Genomic DNA, 21,476 nt, shown 5'->3' with positions numbered 1-21,476 from the left:
TCCCTTGTGAAGATAAACCCCTTCACAACAGTTGGCCAGATCACTAGCACTATCCATAAGGTAAGTGCATATGTGTCAAAGTCAACAATCAAGAGAAGACTACACCAGCGTGAATAAAGAGAGTTCACCACCAGATGTAATCCATTGGTGAGCCTCAGAAACAGGAAAACCAGATTATAGATTGCCAAACAATATCTAAATAAATACTTACAGTTCTGTAACGGCATCCTATAAACAGATGAGACAAAGATCAACTTGTACCAGAGTGATGGGAAGAGAAGAGCATGGAGAAGGAAAGGAACTACTCATGATCCAAAGCATACCACCTCATCATTGAAGCATGGTGGTGGTAGTGTCATGGGATGGACATGTATGGCTGCCAATGGAACTGGTTCCCTTGTATTTATTGATAATCTGACTGCTGACAAAAGCAGCAGGATGAATACTGAAGTGTTTTGGGCAATATTATTTGCTCCTATTCAGTGAAATGCTTCAGAACTCATTGGAAGGTGCTTCACAGTGCAGATGGACAATGGCCCAAAGCATACTGTGAAAGGAACCCAAAGAGTTTAAGGCAAGTAGTAAGTGGAATGTTATGCAATGGCCAAGTCAATCACCTGACCTGAATCCAATTGAGCATGCATTTCACTTGCTGAAATTAGAACTGAAGGGAAAATGCCCCTAGAACCAGCAGGAACTGAGATTTGCAGTAGAGGCCTGGCAGAGCATCACCAGGGATGAAATCCAGCATCTGGTGATGTCTGTGTTCCAGACTTCAGGCTGTAATTGACTGCAAAGGATTTGCAACAAAGTATTCAAAAGTGAAAGTTTGATTTAGGAATGTTTAGTTTGTCCCATTACTTTCGGTTCCTTAAAAATTGGGTGGCACATATAGAAACCAATGTAATTCCTACACCGTTCACCTGATTTGGATTTAAAACTCTCAAATTAAAGCTGAAAGTCTGCAGTTAACCTTGTTTGGGTCATTTCAAATCCATTGTGGTGGTGGTGTATAGAGTCCAAAATATGAGAATCGTCAGTCCCAATATTTATGGACCTGACTGTAGGTCTAGTTACATCTGCTCAATAAGCATATAAAGCTTTCTATTTTCACAGATTATGCAATAAAACAGGTTGATGTGAAAATGATTGTTAACATAGTATCCTTGCATTTTTTCGGGGGTATTTATATATTTTTTTATTTTTTTTAACTACTTGCTGAGAGTGTTAATGTAATTTGATGACTCACAAATTTATTGTAAAAAGTTCCTATTCAATCTCTTCCCCCCCCCCCAAAAAAAAAACAACATATCTGCTATGTTTTTAAAGCAGGTTTCAAATTGCCTCTGAGCAGATGATAAATTTGGTGAAAATTCCTGTTTTAAATTAAAAATGTTGGGTTTTCAATGTGCTGGAAATTAGGGTACAAGGTATAGTAGAAGTATATTGGGGTGCATGGAGTGAAACGAGTCTTCGTTCGTAGGCTTGAAGGGCTTTTTAAGGGTCAAATGGCCCAATTAAATATGTAAACCCATTTTTTATGTACCCCCAGTATAAATATGGCAGTCACGATAAATTGCAGCAATTTTGCATCTAATTGCTTTTAGCCTTTTATGTCTAATTTAACTATTCTGTCACATTTGCTTTTTGTCTTCTCATCTGTGGCAATGTTGGCATGAAGATTTGACATGAAGCCTACAAAACCAAATTCGACTCATGCCTTGGATACAGCTGTTGCTGAAGTTGAGGTATAATAAAAATTGTTTTCCTTCCACACGATTGCATAACCTTAAACAAAATCTTCCTAATGCCCATTTGGGATGCAGTTTAAATCCCGGCGGTCGGGATCCCTGCGTTCAAAATCCCGACGCCGAAATTCCGACACTCTCTCCCCCCGTGGGTGTCCACGACACCCTCGGAGGGAGAATAAATTAGTGTGGCGAGCGCAGCAAACCCGCAAGGGGGGGTGGGGCGATCCACGCCCCTCTCTCCCCCCCCCCCCCCTTGTCGGGAATTTGGCGTTCGGGATTTTGAACGCCGGGATCCTGACCGCCGGCTTTTCATGCCGAATCCGCCCATTTAATTGTCTCATTTTGTGTTTATTTTTGTTATCCTGCAGACTGAGATGTCGAGGTTGTTTCAGATAATATTTATTAACCCATAGTCGTATGCAGCACATTCCATTGGGTTCTTCATTTTAAGAACAATAGCCGACACTTCAGGACAATGGTGCATTAATAATAAGTTAGCATAGAGGTTCTGATGGCTATACCTGTGGGAGATAGAAGTCCTCTAGAGTGACTCAATACATTTGTGTCTACTATCGATGAAAAAGTTTCCATCTTTTTATTGGTGAAACTCATAAATTCCTAAAGGAATTGGCCAGATAAGCCATTTGGAAAGTTATTTTACGATTATTCTTTTTAATAATTATCTAACACCATTCAAGGGTCTGCTACCAAGGAATAAATTATTTTTGTAAGATTAACAATATGACCACACAGGACCTCTATTATGATAATAGGATATCCTATATCAAACAGAAGATTGTACCTGTTATTCCCCTGATGAAGTCTTTTTAAAGACGAAACGCGTTGGGACGTTTCTCCGTTTTATGACTATCTATTGAAGAATCAAATAAAGCAATTGCTTGGATGAAATTTTTGTCATTATTTTAAGTGCTGGTTTAATAAGGACTGTACATCAACAGATTGCCGCCTCACCACTATTGGGGAGAATATATATATATATTGATATTGGTGGTACTAGCGCTGATATTCCTCGTGCAAAGTCTCTTATTCTCCCGGAATCAGATCCCCCGATTCTCGTATATAAACTATCCCTTTTCTTTCAGGGTGGCAGCTCCTTTTCCTGTTGGTTTCTGTTCAGGAAAACCTTTGTAAAATCTAAAAAAAGGGGGAGATGAGATAGGCGCCTCCTAGTGTAGTATTTTTATGCTTCAAGGGTGGTCCCTCCACCACAAATATGGCACAAACGGCACCCCACACAGAGAAGTACCGTTTTCAGTGGTCTTCCCACCGCTAGTATATGAGCGTGAATTCAGTATGGTTTTCCCTCTGGTCTTTTCAAAAAGATCCCAGCGATCTGTTTTTCATTATGTTATTTTCTCTCTACTGTTCCACTTTGTCTTGTACTGTATGTGGTGCCTGAGCCATTTCCAAGTCTGCTAGTCCAAGACAAGTGAAGCATCAATTGCACTGTGTTGCTTGCGAAGAAATGTGCAAAAAACGTGATTTAACGGAGTTTGAATGTGGGATGATTGTAGGCGCTCAAACGGTCTGACAGGAATTGGCAAAACTGCTGCACTTGTGAAGTGTTTGAAAGCAGCAGTTATTAATGTTTACAGAGAGTGAACTACCAAGCAGAAATCTGTGTCTCAACATCAGGCTTATGGTAGTCACAGGCTACTGAATGGTCGATCTAAAGACTTGCCAGAGTTATCCAGTCCAACAGAAGAGCAACAGTACGTCAAATTTCAGGAAATCTTAATCCAGAAGCAACTGTGAAGGTCTCTGAAGGAACTTTTTGCCACACATTACACCGTATAGGCTATAGAAGCCGATGACCTGTTCGAAAGCCTCTAATGTCTGCCTTGTACAAGAGCAGACGTCTCCAGTTCGCAAAGGAGCGCAAAGATTGGTCAGTGAATGACTGGAGAAGGGCCATGTGGTTTGATGAATCACGTTTTCAATTACACCATGCAGATGGCAGGGTGCGAATATGGAGAAAACAGCACAGAAGCATGGACCCAAACTGCATTGCCACAACTCTTCAAGCTAGTGGAGGCAATATTATGGTTTGGGGGATGTTTTCTTGGCATTGTATGGTCATTTGATTCCTGTGGAACAACGTCTGAATGGCCAAGGGTATTTGAGTGTTATCGCAGATCAAGTACATCCTGTTATGTTAATGGTGTACCCTGCCGCGGATGGATACTTCCAGCAGGACAATGCTCCCTGTCATAAAGCTGGCATTGTCCGCAGATGGTTCGAAGAGCATGACAGAGACTTTACCTTGCTTAGTTGGCCTGCACACTCACCAGGTCTCAATCAAATTGTGAAACTGTTGGATGAGATCGAACGGGCCATCAGGGAGCTGGATCCAGTACCATCAAATCTTAAGGAATTGGAAAGTGCAGTCCATCGGATATGGTCTCAAATTCCTTATACCTCCTACCAACATCTCATAGTGTCCATGCAATGAAGAGTCAGTGCAGTATTAAGGGCAAAAGGTTGTCCAACATTGTATTGAGGTGGTGGTCATAATGATTTGACTAACACTGCATACACACCTTTTAAAGGCCATTCACCTGATGTCAGGAGAATGGGCTGATGGTTGTGTAGGTGTGTTACCAGCTTCAAACTGTATTGTGTGGCACCTTGTGTGCTTGGTCTAACTGATTGTGACCTCCATGAATGTACATCTTCTGTCCTTACCAACAAAATTTCGTAAGTGAATAGCTTACTGCACTTTACAAGATCACCACACTTCCCATTGGGAACATTAAAATTATCTTGTTTGCTAAAAAAACAGGGTAAGGAAACATTAATTTTATGCCTGTTCTTATCTTCCTTACAGCATTGTAAAGTCAACCGTAACTGGATGAAACTAGGGAATTTATACCTTGATGTCTGTAGAGGATGTGAAAATATAACTGATCTTAAGAACTTCTCGAGATGTATCGCTGTAGCACTTATGAAAGATTCAGAAGAAGAAAGATCAGAAGTTCCCTACTCTGAATTTGCAGACACCGGTAGGTGTCCTATAATGTTCAAAGCTTTGAGAATAAGCCTTGGTATGAATGGACATGTAGATAGAGATTTTATCAATAGATTTGTTCTCTATATCTTCATTGATCGTAAATGTGCGCTATAGTGCTCATTTTATGCGTTACAGGCAGTGAGGGACTCTGCTTTGAAAAATAAAAAGGTCCTGTAGGATTCACTGGGACTCAAGTCTGTATGCTCAACAGCCAATAACTATCTTTATTGATACCCCAGGCAATCACATCTGGCAGCCTCTCCATAGTCTGTTGCTCCGAGCCCAACCCTAATCACCCCCACCCCACATACCCCAACCACCAGGGGGGTATAATATAGTAGATAATGGGATGTTCAGAATATAGTAGATAATTGGATATCCAGAATACAGTGGCTATTCTGTTAACGTCCAGGAGCTGTGAAACTCCACAACCCTTTGTATGTAGGTAAGGTATCGCGGAGCTAAAACTGTCCAAAAAAAGACAAATTTATAACCTCAATTTTGGTATCAGTCAGACTAGCCAGATGTGGATAGGTACAGAATTACAATGGTCAGAATAAGATCTTGTTCAAAATCCTGTTCATTTTTGTAAGCATTCTATGGCAAATCCTAAAACGCTTGTCCTTTAGCCTAATTTCCCCCCCTCACAGCCTAACTTGAACCATCAGCTGCCGATCTTGTGAGCATCTGAATTGTATCCATTCTGAAGATATTGGTGAAAAGGGGTTTCTATTGTACAGTGTGTGCGCATTCTCAATAACTTGATCATATTTCCTATTATTTGTCGTCACACTCAACCTCTAATTAGCAGGTTATAACCAAAATTTATTTAGTGTGTAGTGCCGTTACCTAGACCTTCCACTGGCAGAAAATCTTGCAGTTTCATAGTTTGGTAAAGAAAAAAGTATGCATTAAATTTACACAATTTGCTGTCGGTGGTGAGAACATCGCCCACAAAATGGATTCCTCCAATAGTGTGTATTTAGCTTTGGTCCATATTCAATTGCAAAAATTTAGTTTTGAGGATTATGCCGTAATTCTCTAATACGACTTTTATTTGCAGTGATCAAAAATCCTCCACTTAATGACATACTCAAAAACATTATGGGAAGAATCGGCATTTCTGTTTTGTTCTATTATCACCGCAAACAATTGTGGCAGAAGGTAATTGCACCGTTTGATTATTTTACGTTCTTTTGTTCTATATTCTTCTTAACCTGCTTATATGATTTAGAATTCAACTCTTCAAACTATTGGACCATACGTTTGTCTTTAATATAACCTAAACATTAACAAAAGTAATGTGTAATAGTCTAAGGGGGGTATTCATCATTTTCCGGCAGCGGAAATCTCTCACCTATTCAATACTGCCGTTAACAATATCCTCCACCCAGTATGGTCCAAACAGATCCACCTCTTATTACACTTACATATTGGTAACGATAACCTATTAATAGTGCTGTACTCTTTCTATATTGCATTTTATTGTACTTCTATTTCTGTTCTATTTTGTCTTTTTCTTTCTTTTCGTATATGTTAGGGGGGCGGGGCGATGGTACTCTATCTCACGAGTACCGGGCTAAGTTTATAAGGGGGAAAATGTAACAATTAAACATTCCAAATGCACACTCTGTACTGTTCCTAGTCCCACCTGAGTAGGAGGTTTCGGCAGACTGGGAAAAACTTTGACACGGACACCACTGAATGGTCTATACTAGTTTATTGTTCTTAGACATTTATTTTTTGACTGTAACCTGTGTATAATACTTTCTATGTCAAATGTACAGATGTGCACTGATTTCATTTTTTGCCAATAAAAATTACTTAATTCAAAAAAAAAATACTGCCGTTAACAAAAGCATTTGAATTGTCAGATCAGATTTTTAAAGTCTGATCCGTTTTGTTGGAAACGGCCGTGGATTGTCTAATTCACAGTCGTTTTTCATCAATCCGTGGCCGTTTTAGCTGATCCTCGGACTTTCGGACACACCACAGTCGACATTTTTTATTCCTACTATCACGTTCCCGTGAATCCCAGATAGAATACCCCCCAAACACCACTATTAAGCATCTGCTAAATTTGCATGGTTTATAACAACAATTCTGTTAAGCAATAATACAGATCTATAAAATGCTGAATATCTTAAACCTGCATATAACTAAACTTTATGACATTTTATAATTCACAAAATATAAACTTTTTTTGTTGTTAGGGAAGAAGAGTGTTGTGCAAATTTAAGGAGCTGCAGATCAATTACACAGTCCTAAAGGGGCTTGCCGCTGAAGAAAGTGCTGTATCTCGGTGTCATGTGGTTAATGTTGCTGTGGAGATATTCCTCATGTGTGGAAACCTAATTAGTGCGTGTAAAGTATTGAAAGGTGAAACATCTGCTGTTATATTTAACTTTGAAATGTAAATGTATTTATAAGGGATCGCCGAAAACAAACTACCCCTGTGCTGGCCACTCACCCTTCTCACAAACAGCGAGACAAGCGGCTAATGCAGGGAGCCCACTGCATTTACCCTCAAGCCTCACTGTTTTAGCGGCCGCATATGCCTTTTCCCCCTTGGTCAAAAAAGCGAACCGGGGGGAAACAGCGTATGCAGGGGGCCAGTTGAATACTGACCCTAAAAGTTGTTAGTCAGCAGTCAGCATTGAATACTGCCCACTGAATAAATTGTATATTTTATGAGAAAAAAACTTCCTAAATTGCCAATCAGACCCACCTCCTATTGTACTTTAAAATGGTGGGTGGGCACTGTTTCTCCCACAGTCCCAGCCAAAGTTTCTGCTGGAAGGATCTTGGAAATGTATAGTTTTTGTTTGGCTTTATCTATATAATGATCATAATTAATCACAAATTACGCCTTGTCATGGTGTCAAACAATTGTAAAATTTAGTCTTATATCCAGCTTTGGATGGGTAAATATATTCAGAATGATGATATACAATAGAGCATTGTTGGTCAAACAACTAAATCTAATTTTTATATTTTGGTAAAGTACATGTTCAACAGGAATAGATTTATTTTTTTGTCCCTATAGTGGTCCCCAATAATGTTTAGAACCACTTGAGTGGAATGGCCGGAAATTCACCGGGCTCAGCTGCGCTGACCACTATGCACCGGGCATACCACTATGCAGGAGGTGCGCACCAGTGGTGCCTCCAGCGGAGAACCACTGGCGCACTACCTTTAGGGTCCCTTCCCCCCTCCTGTCGGCCTCCGCCATTTACAGCAGTGATGTAGGCGGGATGGTCGGGGGGGACTCGGGAGCACTCTGGAGTTCAGGCTCCCAAGCCGCCGAGAACATTTGCGAGCCTGCCACCTACGTCACTGCTGACTGTGACTGACTGCTGGGGCAGCGGCGGCAGGGAAGCTCTGGTGTACAAACGCAGGCTGGGGAGGCTTCCTGCATCCTGTGGTGGGTTTTGCTGTGGCAGGACAAACCTGCCCTGGTAGGTTTGTCCTGCCCCAGCAAAACCCACCACTCAAGGGGTTAAGTATCGGAATTTTTTCTTTTATGTCACTCCTAGGCTAAAAGCTTTTTTATTGAGAAATTTTATGAAAAGTATAAAGAAAAATGAGTTTGGAATTCTTAGGTTTTATAATGTGGTGAGGGACAGCATTCGCTTCTTTTTCCACATTTTTTATGCAGCCACAAGCCCTGGTTTTGCCTATTTAATTGACTAAAATGTTAAGTTGATCCCGGACCAGCATTCCATGAACCACTTAAATTACCCAGAGAAACCCCAGGGTGCCACAATACACAGTTTGGAAACTACGATCTTGGTCAGATTTACAGCTGCTGCTGCTTCTTTTTTTTTTTTTTATAGCATAGATTCTTGGACCTTATACAAACAAAAACACATGATCTCAGTTGCCTGGCCCCTCATTTTCCATTCCTTTCCATCATTTTTATAAAGTGCCCATTAATGCTTGCCTACGCATAGTTCATTTAATCAACCTATCCCTCTAACTTCAATCCGTTATCACTGTTGAACAGAATCTCTAAGCATATTGTGGAATAGCACCTACTTGAAAGTGTATTATTTGCTAATGGGTCTATATTTTCTACCACAATGATTATTCTAGAGTCAGATTGGGTAATAAATACAACAACATGGCCTTGTGAAACAATGGATGTTTTGAAGCGTCACAACTTGCTCTGTGCAATAATACAAGAAGCTCTGCCTAAGAGCATGTACACTATGTGCTTTGATGTTCTTCAAAACCTGCCTGGATTCCAGGATTCACAAGGTAATCACATTATTACACTGAAGCTGGCTGGGGTGCAACATTGAATTTGAAGTTGACATTATTGTCCCAGTTATTATAACCCAACCGCTGAGTCCTAATGCATATGAAATCTGATTTTGTTATTTTGAAATGAACTTGCCAGAAAAGAGCCACGTTCAATCATTAATTGGCATAAAAATGTCCCTAATTAGACAAAGACCTTGCAGAAAAGAATAGCCATGTCTGATAAATCCTAACATTGGTGGCCAGTTATAGGGCCTACATAATAGTATTGCATATGCAATGCAATCCTGGACGGCATCTACCACCCAGGATTGCATTGCAATATGCAATGCATTGGGCAGTATGTATGTACCTGCTTCGCCAAGTGCTGGGAGTTCTACGCATGCGCGGTTAGTGCTGACCCGATGCAATGCTGCCTTATATGGATATATTGGATAACATTGCATCCCCCATAAAAACCTATGGTGAATGTGGCTGTGAGCGTAGCAGGAGGGATTGATTGCAGCAGGCATTGGAGTCCATCAGCTGGTGCAAGGTGGTGTTTAACTGAGCTAGATCTGAAATACATGCAACAGGTGTCACTAAACAATAAAATAGAATTTCTTAAAACATAGTTAAAAGATTTTGTGGTGGGGTCATTGTTACCATATATTAAATGAATAGGTACACGAATATAGTCACCCGAAATGTCCATATGGAGTAGACGCCAAATGTCCATTCCTAGAATGCCTTCCTTTTTATTCCAAGTGCTTGAGAGCCAATTGATGGATTGTTTCAGGAGAGACTGTGCTACCCAGCCACAGGGATATCTGATTTGAGTCACGTTGTTTAAGAAGTCGGCTTGGTCAAATCCTGATGCAATCATGGCTGTAGGAAGAAGAGTAGGGCTTGTCCGGTCGTGGCGGTATATATGACATTGTATTCCAAATGGTGGGTGTCCAAATGAAGTCACCAACGCGTTTCACTTAACAGATTTCACTTAACGCGTTGGTTCCAGATCGCTTAGAAAGTAAGCACAGATCGCCCTGTATGTATATGCCCCCGAGCGATGGTGATGCACATCGCTGTCGCCCGCTAGTTAAGTCAGTGCATGCAGTCAAAATCTAGTCACATTGCTTAGCAAGTGACTGCAAAATACTCAGTTTTTACAGAATGAGCGATAGTGATATACTGTACTTCATTCTTATAGGGCCTACACACATCCCGATTTTGGCCAGAGATATAGCATGCCAGATTTAGCATAGCAGATTTCCTTTGAGCACAAAATCATCTATATTGCTTAGAACGTGCAAAATGTGTCAACGATATGCCTCAGCGATTCTGCTTAGCGATTTAAGCATGCCAGATTCTTCTTGGGCTCAGGGAGTGTCCAGATGAGCAAAATCGGTGGTCACTTGAGCACAAAAAAAAGACACCACACAAAAGGCGCCCGATATGCAGGGTCTTGCTAACTGATTTTGCTAGATTGATGGGACATGGTCATTCTTCATCTTAATGCGATTTAGACGCGCGGGGCCGCGCATCTATATTGGTTTAGCCCCCACACACACACACCGATGTATGCTTAGTTTCTAAGCGACCTTGCTAAATCGCTTAGAAAATGGCACAAAATCGGCATGTGTGTAGGCCCCATTACTTGGTAAATTCGCTTAGCATACATAGCTAAATGTGTATGGGCTCTCTATAGGCGATCTAGACACCGAGAAATCACCTACCCTAAAGAGCTTAGCACACATCTCAACGTGTGTATGCCCCTTGAATTCCTTACTAAAAAGTACATCTTATTTTGCACCAGTTATCTAATAAAAAATATCTTCAACCTGCCAATCTCTAAATCCCAAAAATATATGCAATACACAAGTGTGTACTCCAATAACACACTCACTTAACCCCTTACCGACGCAGCCTGTTTTTGCCTTCCTGACAGAGGCCTTTTTTTCAAATCTGACATGTATCACTTAAGTGGGGATAACTTTTTTTTGCTTTTACTTATCCCAGTGATTTTGAGATTGTTTTCTCGTGACACATTGTACTTTAAGTTAGTGGTAAATTTTGGTCGATACAGTCTTTTTTTTTTTTTTGTGAAAAATACCAAAATGTCGTAAAAAAATTGAACATTTTGCAATTTGCTAAATGTTAAATTTTCTGCTTATGAGACAAATAATCATACCACTTAAAATAGTTCATAACTAACATAGACCATATGTAAACTTTGTTTCATTCATTATTTCAACTTTCTTTTATTTTTTTTGGACACTAGGGGGCAGCAGAGTCAAAATTATATACATAACACAGTAAACGCTGCAATTGGCTGTTCACATTTGAACAGCCAATTGCAACGATCGCCGATCAGGGGGGGGCATCGCTGCCCCCCCTAGGCAATGAGGGAAGATGTCTGCTGTCAGGGACAGCAGACATCGTCCCTCTGTCACCGCGTCTCTAGACGCGGTGACACTTTAAAGTCATGACGTACATTTACGTCATGTGTCGGGAAGTACATCCCGACCATGACGTAAATGTACGTCAAATGTCGGGAAGGGGTTAACATACATCCAGTTCCATTTAACAGAAAGGCAACATAATTAAGATAATACAAATTATTTTGGTTCCGCACTCACACCTACAATGAAATGTAAGGTGTCTGTGTGATATATTTAGACACACGGTCCCTAAACACCCAAAGGAGGTGAAAAGAAAGAAACCAAAAAAAAAAAATTGGCGCACAACTGATTTAAATATTTAAAAGTAAGTATAGGTGTCAGCTGCTGCTCTCAATTGGGGACCTCTGTGTACCCCAAAGAAGACCAAGATTGCACACAATATCTAACCGATATTTAAGAGAGCGCACATGTGACACACCATAGTTTTAATACATTTACAAATGTATTCATAAATAATAATCATAATAATAAAAAGTGAATTCTTTAAAAAAGTTTTCTGCATATAACAGTGGACAGAAAAGCAACACCCTTTCTAAATCAATAGCAGGTTCTGATCAGCACAGTTAACCACTTTCCTGTAATTGATCAGGGAATCCCAGACAACATATAGTTAACCACACTATATGTTTTAGCAGGCTGGATTTGGTGAAAGTAGCTATTTTAGCCGTTTCAACTCTGTAATAAGATTATGACCTTTCCAAATGTCCCCGGCTTCTTGGTGCTTTATAGTTTTGCCACTTCAAAGCGCTTCTTTTATGTTTTATTTGTAATCCATTTAATAGTATCAAGTATTATGCACAGGACTGGGTCAGATTATCAGAGATTGGCTGAAGGATCGCAGTGTGTAGCGGCAGCTGTCCAATTATCAGACCCTCAGTCAGAGACCAGCTCACTGCGTCTGTGAGCCGTCCACGCTCACTCAGCTGGGGGCGGACACTCGTCGTGGACCAGTATTACTACCGTTGGCTGGTGTAGATTGCTCCTCTTATTGCTGGTTTACACACCAGTCCACTGCACCTCGACTAGATGGACACTGGGTCCCGTGTCCTGTATATCGCACTGGATTAGGAGGATGCTTGGAGGCAGAAAATAGTTGATGCAATTGTCCACTGTCACTGCAGGTATCAATAGCCTTTCATAGGAGATATCTTGACATGTTTCTCCGTCTTACTATGTGACGGTTTCCTCAGAAGATCATAAGAACATAATTAAGATCCATTTATTCTCTCCGTAGTTGTAATGAGGTTTCATACTGTAAATTAAAATAAATCTGGAACATGAGAACTCACCATTCCATAGAAATAGTAGAAGGGTAGCTAGATGAATCTGAAGCACTAAATAGTTTAAAAAATGTTCTTTGGAAGGCTTGAGATGTGCAGTTCAGAAGATCAGTTATATTAACCTTGATTTGCAGTACGCCAGTAACTGCATTTGCATCCCTTATATTGTAACAACATTGTTCAGTTCTTTATTTTAAATCAGTATTATTAAATGAGGACTTTCACATTGATCATCACATTTTCTTTCTAGGTTTTGTTTCAGCTGACATCATAGTCTCACAGTATCATGTGCTCTTCAATAAAGTCTTGAGCTCTTCTGTTGAAAATCGATGTCTTGGAATTTCTTCTTCAATTGTGGACTTTATGATCTCTAACAAAATCCCAGTTGAGTATGCCAGTCTCCAGCAGTTGATTACAGTTCTTGGACACACTGGTCTGTGGCCTAAAGCAAGAAAGCACTATAAAGGTATGAAACGGTTTTCTTACTAATTATGTTTGATTATGCAAACTAAGTTTTTATTCCAGTAATACCACATAGCTGTCATTTTAAGTAACACACCCTGATTTTCTGAATAATGACAATTTTTTAGCCCAACTTTCAAAATGCAGGCATTCTTTCATTGTGCAGAGTAAAATTGGTACTAATGACCAATATTGCGCTCTAGAATGTTTTGGGTAGTACCCATGTGCGCTGTCTTTCACACTATGCTCACTGTGCTGCTTCTCCTCTTTCTACCTCCTGTATTTATAAGAGGAGGTTTCTTCAGAATGTTAGACCATTTTCAAACTAGGTAATACCGAGCAACTTTGCTTCAAAAGGACAGACCAATATCAGTCTAGGATTTATATTAGTTTTGTGTGTGTTTCTATACAGTATGTTGTAATGGTGGTGATACTACAGACTGATTTTTTTTTTTTTTTAATGTTGATAGTCTGGCAATCAGAGGAAAATGTTTCCCACTACTGATCTATAACAGGTCTTATGTTAAATCAGTGGTTTCCTTCTCCAAGGACTCCCAACAGTGCATGTTTTCCAGGTCTGCTTACAGAATCACAAATTAAATGATCGGTGGACCTTTTAAAATGTGTCCATGCATAATAAGTGCACATGCCATGTGACATGGAAAACATGAATCCTTGTGGGTCCTTAATAATGGAGTTTGGGAAGTACTGAGTTAAAGCAACCACTTTTTTATTTTACTTTATTGCAGCATACCTAGCATCCCTTCATCGTGTGCTTCTAGAATCCAAAGTCTAACTGCATAAACATAAATCTGTAATGCCTGTAAATTGGCAATATTATATCGTGTTTTTGCCCTTAAAGCAATGAAGGTGAATATGGGAGGTAGTATAAATAATGTACAAAACAGGGCAAGAGATAACAAAATTTTCAAATCGTGTTTTTATTGTTGCAGTAAGCCTAAATAGTAGTGCTGGGGTATGAAGGAAATACATCATGTACCTCTAACATAAGTTTGTGGGGTTTTATTACATCTGCAAAGTTGCAATTGTGTATTGCCACCCTTGCATTTCATGTAATTTTTTATTTACATCCAAAATGTGCTGTGCATGTAATTTCCTCTCTGAACGTTCTAGAATACTATAGCCAAATAAAAGTGGGCATATGTTCCTTCAAGAGAATGAATATCCGTCTACTGACAATGCATTGGTTTTCACAAATTATGTGGCCTCAGTTTTTATGATGGAAATTAGCATATACTTTAGAATTACATGAAGAGTGATCAGATGAAGGGCAGTTAATTGCAAAGTCCCTCTTTGCTATGTCAATGAGCTTCATCCCCAAAAAAAAACATTTTGGCTGCATTTCAGCCTGCAAATAAAGGAGGAGCTGACAGTGATCCCCCAATTAACACAGATGAATGTGTTGACTACAGAGCTGGCCCTAGGCATAGGCAAACTAGGCAAATGCTTAGGGCATTTGGAATGCCTAGGGGCACCAGCAGTTTCTGTTGATTCAAATGATATGCAGCATGCCTATATTCTGTGTGTGAGTGAGGCTGTATCTGCAAATGAAATAGTGTATTCATGGAAATCACTGTAACATAGCATTCCATATGCAGGTACAGCCACAGTCACACACAGAATATAGGCATGCCGCATATCATTTTAATCATTGGAAGCTCCTTATGTGTCCTGGCCATACCCCTTACCAGCAAGAACACACCCCTGTTTTTAGGTAGGGTAGGAGCGCCAAAATGATGACTGCTATGCTGAGGATTGATGGTGCTGGGAAAGGGGAGCAGGGTCAGAGGCGGAACTAATGGCGGTGCTAGGCGGCACCAGCCAAAATCTTGCCTAGGGCGTCATTTAGGCAAGGGTCGGCTCTGGTTGACTAGGAGAAGCTGGAAATCACCCAGTCTTGCAAATTGAGTTAGAATAACAGACTGGAAGCTTTAAAAGAAGGGTGGTGCTTGAAAATATTTTTCTTGCTCTTTTAACCATGGTTACTTGCAAGGAAACACATGCAGTCATAATTGATTTGCACAGAAAGGGCTTAACAGGCAATTATATTGCTGCTAGTAAGATTGCACCTCAATTAACCATTTATCAGATCATCAAGAACTTCAGGGAGAGGTTCACTAGTTTAAATAGTGTCAAAGGCTTCAGGGTGCCCAAGAACATCCTACAAGTGACAGGACAGTCTCCTAAAGTTGATTCAGCTACAGGACCAGGGCACCATTATTGTAGAGCTTGCTTAGAAATGACCGCAGGCAGGTGTGAGTGCATCTGCATGCATAGTGAGGTGAAGACTTTTGGGGGATGTCCTGGTGTAAAGAAAGACAGCATAAAAACCACTTCTCGCCAGGAAAAACATCTGGTGATATTCTGCAGAAAGTACAGGGATTGCAGTAAGGTAAACTCCTTTTCTCTGGTGAATCCCCTTCCAGATTGTTTGGTACATCTGGAAAAATGCTTGTCCAGAGAAGGAAAGGTGAGCGCTATCAACAGCCCTGTGACATGCCAACAGTATAGTATCCTGAGACCTATCATGTGTGGCATTGCTTCATAGCCAAGGGAGTGAGCTCACTCACAATTTAGCCTAAGAACACAGCTATGAATAAAGAATGGTCCCGAAATATCCTTAAAGGCAACTTCTCTCAACCATCCACAATTAGTTTGCCCGTTCCATTATGATGGAGAAAAAGTGGTAACTCAGGGCACAAAATATCAAACTTTTGAGTTTATGGTAAGGAAACTCCCCAGACCTTAAACCGATTGAGAAACTTGTGGTCAATCCTCAAGAGATGGGTGGACAGAAACCCACAAACAAACTCCCAAGCATTGATTATGCAAGAATGGGCAGCCATCGGTCAGTGTGTGGCCCAAAATTTGATTGACAGCATGCCAAGGTAAAAAAGAAGAATCAACGCTGCAAATGTTGACTCTTATGAAATGCTTTTAATTTTACTTCAGGAAACCATAATAACATCTAACAAAAAGGTCTAAACTCTGAAGCAGCAAACTGTGAAATACTTGTGTAATTCTCAAATCGTCTGGCAAAGGCCCTGTGCACAGCGAGAAGCCTTACGTGAGCTAAACAGCAGTTTCCATGTGACTCTGCTAATTCCAGGTGTTCTTTTTTTTTTTTGCCAAACATGCGTCTTATTCACACCCCTCTTGCTTACCAGCATGCCTACTGTGTTATATTTGAGGTTTCTTGCTGCTGCACAGCTCCCTTTCCATTACATTTCCTAAACTAATTTGCATTATCTTGTCCTCACTTTCTTCCACTCCATGGATTAATACTTAACTTTTTAATGGCCAGGATTATTGGTGTTCTTTTCCATTCTCCTGGGACATGCATGGATGGGGATATCTCCCCTCCTGCACTCTAACAAATTGATTTGTTGTTTGGCGACAGGCGGCCAAACAACGGCAGCGGCCACACCAGAGGGCAGAGGAGGAAGCTTGGCCGGTCTGCAGTGAAACAATGCCCCCCCCCCAAGCTCCCCCTCTGAGAAGCTCTGGATGCGCACAGGACCAGCCCACAGGTGCACGGCATGTCCTCCAGAGGCGGTGACCCCTCACCGGCACCCCCCCCCCCCCCCCCCAAGGGAGAAGGTACGATTACACCATTGGTGGCAGCGGCGTGGAACCCAGCCTAAGGAGGGCCCAACTCCAGCCCCAGGCCTCACTGACACTCCCCAGGCCTCACTGACTCACTCTCCCCACTACTAGTAGTGATAAAATTGCCAAAGTGATATGTGAATTTTATCAAACCCTCTATTGGGCACAAGATTCTGTAGATGCGTCACAATCTTCCTTCTGGGATAATTGTTTTTGTTATCCGTTGCCAGTACCACTTTTGATTTTTATTATTTTCCCCCACAATTGAAGAGGAAGTTCCTCTTGGTATTTCAGGTCTTAAATTGGGCAAAGCTCCAGGACCTGATGGGTCCACATTTGAGATCCACAATTTCTTATCCTCTCGTATTGTACTACTGTACTCTCACGCTCTTTGACACTGGAGGCAATATGCTCTTTTACTGACTTTAAAGATAAGACTTTTCTTTTCATATTCTCACTTTTATTGTCGGGTTACACACCTCAAATTGATCCCATCCAATGTATACTAAACCTTACTGCCTAGGATCTTTTATAAAACTTGATATATCTATTGGGAATTGCTAGCCCCTACACCAGTGATGGCTAACCTTGACACTCCTGATGTTGTTGAACTACACATCCCAGCATGCCCTGCTACAGTTTTACTATTTGGCCATGCTGATGCAGGGCATCTTGGTTGTCAAGGTTATCCATCAATGCCCTACAATCAAGGCCAGATGGTCCAACACAATTTCAGTTTGGAAACAAGATCTCCCTTCTGTTACGTCTCTCATGTCACTCACCCACCATTTACCCTCACGCTGAGCATCTTAAGTTACGCCTACCTTTAAGAGGCTCATATCAAAGTCATAGGGCTTACGTCTCACGGGCACAATGTAAATATTTCATTTTCTTAGGTTACTGTCCTAAATGGAAATGCAACTGCTACATATATACATCAATGGTGGGATTGGCGGAAGATTAGATGCTTTTGGTGTAAATAGTTTAAATATACAGTATTACTAATACGTTCTAAGGTACTAAGGTCTCCCTATGTCCTGCTGCTTTCTTATTGGCTGATTATGGAAAGTGGCTGGAGAATGGTCTACTCTAGACAAAAAACTGATTCCAGCACTTAGTTATAGTTACTGTGGCAACTACATAGTTCCTAGAAGGAACACTATATAAGCATTAAGTGTCCACATATTTGTGATTATTGAATTATAGATAGCTTAAAGGTGTGTACACAGGGTGCAATTTTGGCTATCGGTAGGAAGTTATGGGGGGGGGGATCTTAGAATGCACACCCTATATACATGAGGTGCCATCATGCTGGGACTTGTAGTTCTGCAAAGAAAAATACATGGTGCAGATGCACACTCCATATTATTAATCAATAATGGATGTTCTTGGTATATTAAGTGGCCCAGAAATATTTGCCCACCAACCAGCTTCACAGTGAGCTCATTTCTGGTGGGTCCCTAATACTAAGTTTGAATCAGGGGCGCGGAACCCCAAAAAGGCTGGCATAGGCCAGTCACCGGTAGGAAGTTAGTCAAAATCGCACCATCCTTAGCTGCATCTGATCCCAATGCTTGGCCCCACAGCATCAGACTAAAAAGTAGAAATATACTGGTCAGCACAGGCTATTTCTGCTTAATGGAAAGGAGGGCCATGTTGCAGTATGGCCCCTGCGCCGTCCCTGCCAGCTGATTACAGCATCCTGCCAAGTCCCAGTGGCCGTTGATATCAAATTATTATCGTCAGCCACCAAGTGTGTACACACTTAAGGGTTTTATATAGTCTATTCTGTCTTTATATTTAGTATAATACAGTAAATTGCCTTTTTTTTTTGTGTAGATGCTTTGTCATTTGGATTTTACACTCTGTTTGAAGGAAAAAAGGATAAAAAAATACTTCACATTCCTTCCTCAATGTCCGAGGTCGAGATGCTAATTACAGTGGAGTATTTCATGGTAACAAATACCAGCAGCATTCATTCAGCAGGTGGATCCAATCCGAGTCTGCAGATTGTCCTGAAAAGGTAAGAAGTAGTGACAATGAAGTATTGACAGATTTCAATGTATGAAATCTCTGCAATATTTGGGTCTCCTATGCCTAGATTCTGACAGTATACTTCTCAGTTAATCCCATTAAACTGCACATACAAGGGCAGATCTGTTCTCTGAGAAGGGTTTCATTTTGTAATCCCAAAGGTATGCATATTGGACAAAACCATGTTAGCGAGATTGACTGATTGCAGCATACACTGGTTGGTTGATGGCTATCTGCCTAGACTCTCAAAAAGTCCAGTTTGACATGAAGTCAGTACTAATGAGTTGTTAATAGAGATTAGGGTTTCTTTGGACATTCAGTAATTTGAGACTAATTTTGTGTATTTCATAATATTTGAAAATCGTCACTGACTGGAATGGTTCTTGCAGCTTCATGATGAGACACATATTCGTGTTTTTGGTATTTTATTGCGCTCAACTAAATAAATTCTCATTCTAATATCCCAGTAGATTTTTTCCTCATGACAGGAATGGACTTGGAAGTAATTGAAATAGTCCTGTATTTTAACATTCTGTAGTACATAGCCTATTGACTCCCATTAATTTTTCAGCAGAAACAAAATGGGCTAATATCATGATTTAACCTGATGGACTATCCTATTAAAGCTTGTTCTCTTTGGGTGATAACATAGCATCCGAGATAAATTCCCAAACCTGTTTATCGCCACGCTCAGTGCTGTCTATCAGGAATTATGCCTGGGACAAGTAAAGCATAACCCACTGTAAGTGTGCTGGCGTCGGGGCTAATAGGATTGCAAATCCATTAGCATTGGTAAATTAGATTACCAGATGCAGAACTATCCCGTGAGCTGAATAAAGTTTCATTTAACAGTGTCCTTGTGATAAAGCAGCTAGAAACCATAAATAAGCCGCCACTAGTGTGTCCAACTCAGAATCTGCCCATAGATATATATGGATATATAGTTTTATAATTATATATATTTATTTTATTATAATCAGAAGGGGGAGGTAACATTATTTTACTATAGTTTTGTTAACCATTCAAGATTTATAAGGATTGTGTTCATCCACTACAGTATAATCCTGTTTCTCCAATTGTGCCCTTTTAGAATGGAAGCGGACAAGGCTCAGTGTAAGGACAGTTATCACACAGCCTCGGAGAGATTACTGGCAGCCAGCAGGATGTCCAGCCCCAGACTTATGCTACAGCATATGACTGTCAATAACGCAAATGAGCAAATTTACATTTTGGACCATAGCTCTGCTCTAAAATGGCTGAATGAGAACTTGAAGTGGGCTGGGAATGTCTGGAGCAATCACTAGATCTGTTGGCTAAATAAAAATTATAAAAATATATATTTTAAGTTTAATTTGATTTCTAACTGTTTTTAGTAGGTTTTTATTCGTCCTGTGTATGGTTGAAAATTTACCATTTATATGTTAAGTTCTATAAACTAAGATGGATACATGTAAATAAATGTTAACAAATTTAAAGTATGTTTGTCTTAGTATTTTCTATGTATTATAGTGGTTACATAAATCTAATCAACCAGGCTTGCTTTCCAAGTGTATTCATTTAGATTTAATAATTCATAAATCACTGCTCACTTAAGGCAGCAACATGAATTCATACACATTACAAATACAAAAACAAAATTATAGAATCTTTGTGGCGCAATGCTGCCCTTAAATCACAATTCCTGAAGTTACAACTTTACTTCAAAACATACAACTGGAAAAAATTGGAATATAGATAAAAAGATGCAATGGATACTTATAATGTTGTTCCAAATGTCCTTTTGATGGAGTATGGTCTTTCCCAAAGTTGTGAATCTCAAGCCGTGGTGTTCAGCAGATATAGGGGAAAAAATAATTAACAACAATAAATTTAAATTGCCATGTGTTTCTTATTTCATAGTTAAGTGTGTTTACTTATTGAAGAGGTGGATTATTTCCATGAAGCGTACCAAGACTCACTTTGAGTTAGATGGTATAAAACTTATAACCGTTTCTTTGATACGGTCCCAAGAAACTTCACCTTCTAATGGGGGTGAGAATTTTTTTTTTTTTTCATAAATGTTCAAGATGTGAAAGTGTCTCCACATGTGCTCAGAAGAAAAAGAGAAAAAAAACCACTTGCGTTGTTATCTGTTGTTTTCAAACCTATAAAGGTTTCCTTAGATATGTTTATCCAAAAGTGACTCAGTGCAATTTTACCGCGTTTCGGTCGCATGGACCTTTATCAAGATGTCAATACATCTTGATAAAGGTCTGTGCGACCGAAACGTGTAGATCCTGTCAGAGGAGAGTGAACAGCCCCATTATTTCCAGATTCTGGCCTTCTAAACTCCTTGGAAAAGCTTTTCCTATGGTAACTCTGGGAACGATAAAGAAATTGCTACGGGCGTTAGCCCCTAATTAAAAGGGGTGAGTAAGGTACGCCATCATGTGGTGGTTTATTATGGGTAGAACTTCTTCCATTGAACACACTTAATTACACATCAAAATTATCCTTTATCTCTTATGTACTTTGAACAATTGGAGCTATCAGACCACGTGGTACTTGGATACTTATATAATTAAAATTGCACTTTTGGATAAACATA

At 40.2% G+C, this 21,476-nt stretch overlaps 1 protein-coding gene across 2 annotated transcripts in view; it reads left to right on the top strand.

The window, feature by feature from the left end:
• TOPAZ1 (testis and ovary specific TOPAZ 1) overlaps positions 1-20,353 on the top strand; it is a 106,311-nt gene extending 85,958 nt beyond the window's left edge. Inside the window, exons 10-17 of one of the 2 annotated variants that reach the window (XM_083188630.1) lie at positions 1,682-1,748; positions 4,600-4,774; positions 5,846-5,946; positions 6,996-7,161; positions 8,878-9,042; positions 13,017-13,232; positions 18,695-18,878; positions 19,980-20,353. In XM_083188630.1, the coding sequence (XP_083044756.1) occupies positions 1,682-1,748; positions 4,600-4,774; positions 5,846-5,946; positions 6,996-7,161; positions 8,878-9,042; positions 13,017-13,232; positions 18,695-18,878; positions 19,980-20,193 (1,288 nt within the window). In that variant the 3' untranslated portion in view covers positions 20,194-20,353. The remainder of the gene's footprint in view (positions 1-1,681; positions 1,749-4,599; positions 4,775-5,845; positions 5,947-6,995; positions 7,162-8,877; positions 9,043-13,016; positions 13,233-18,694; positions 18,879-19,979) is intronic. The other variant, XM_083188631.1, reaches the window with a different exon arrangement.
• The last annotated feature ends 1,123 nt before the right edge of the window (positions 20,354-21,476 follow it).

The sequence above is a fragment of the Crinia signifera genome, chromosome 5 (assembly GCF_055691185.1).
Source record: "Crinia signifera chromosome 5, ASM5569118v1, whole genome shotgun sequence".
NCBI classification, from domain to species: Eukaryota; Metazoa; Chordata; class Amphibia; order Anura; family Myobatrachidae; genus Crinia; species Crinia signifera.
This window is presented reverse-complemented; position numbering and strand designations above follow the sequence as displayed.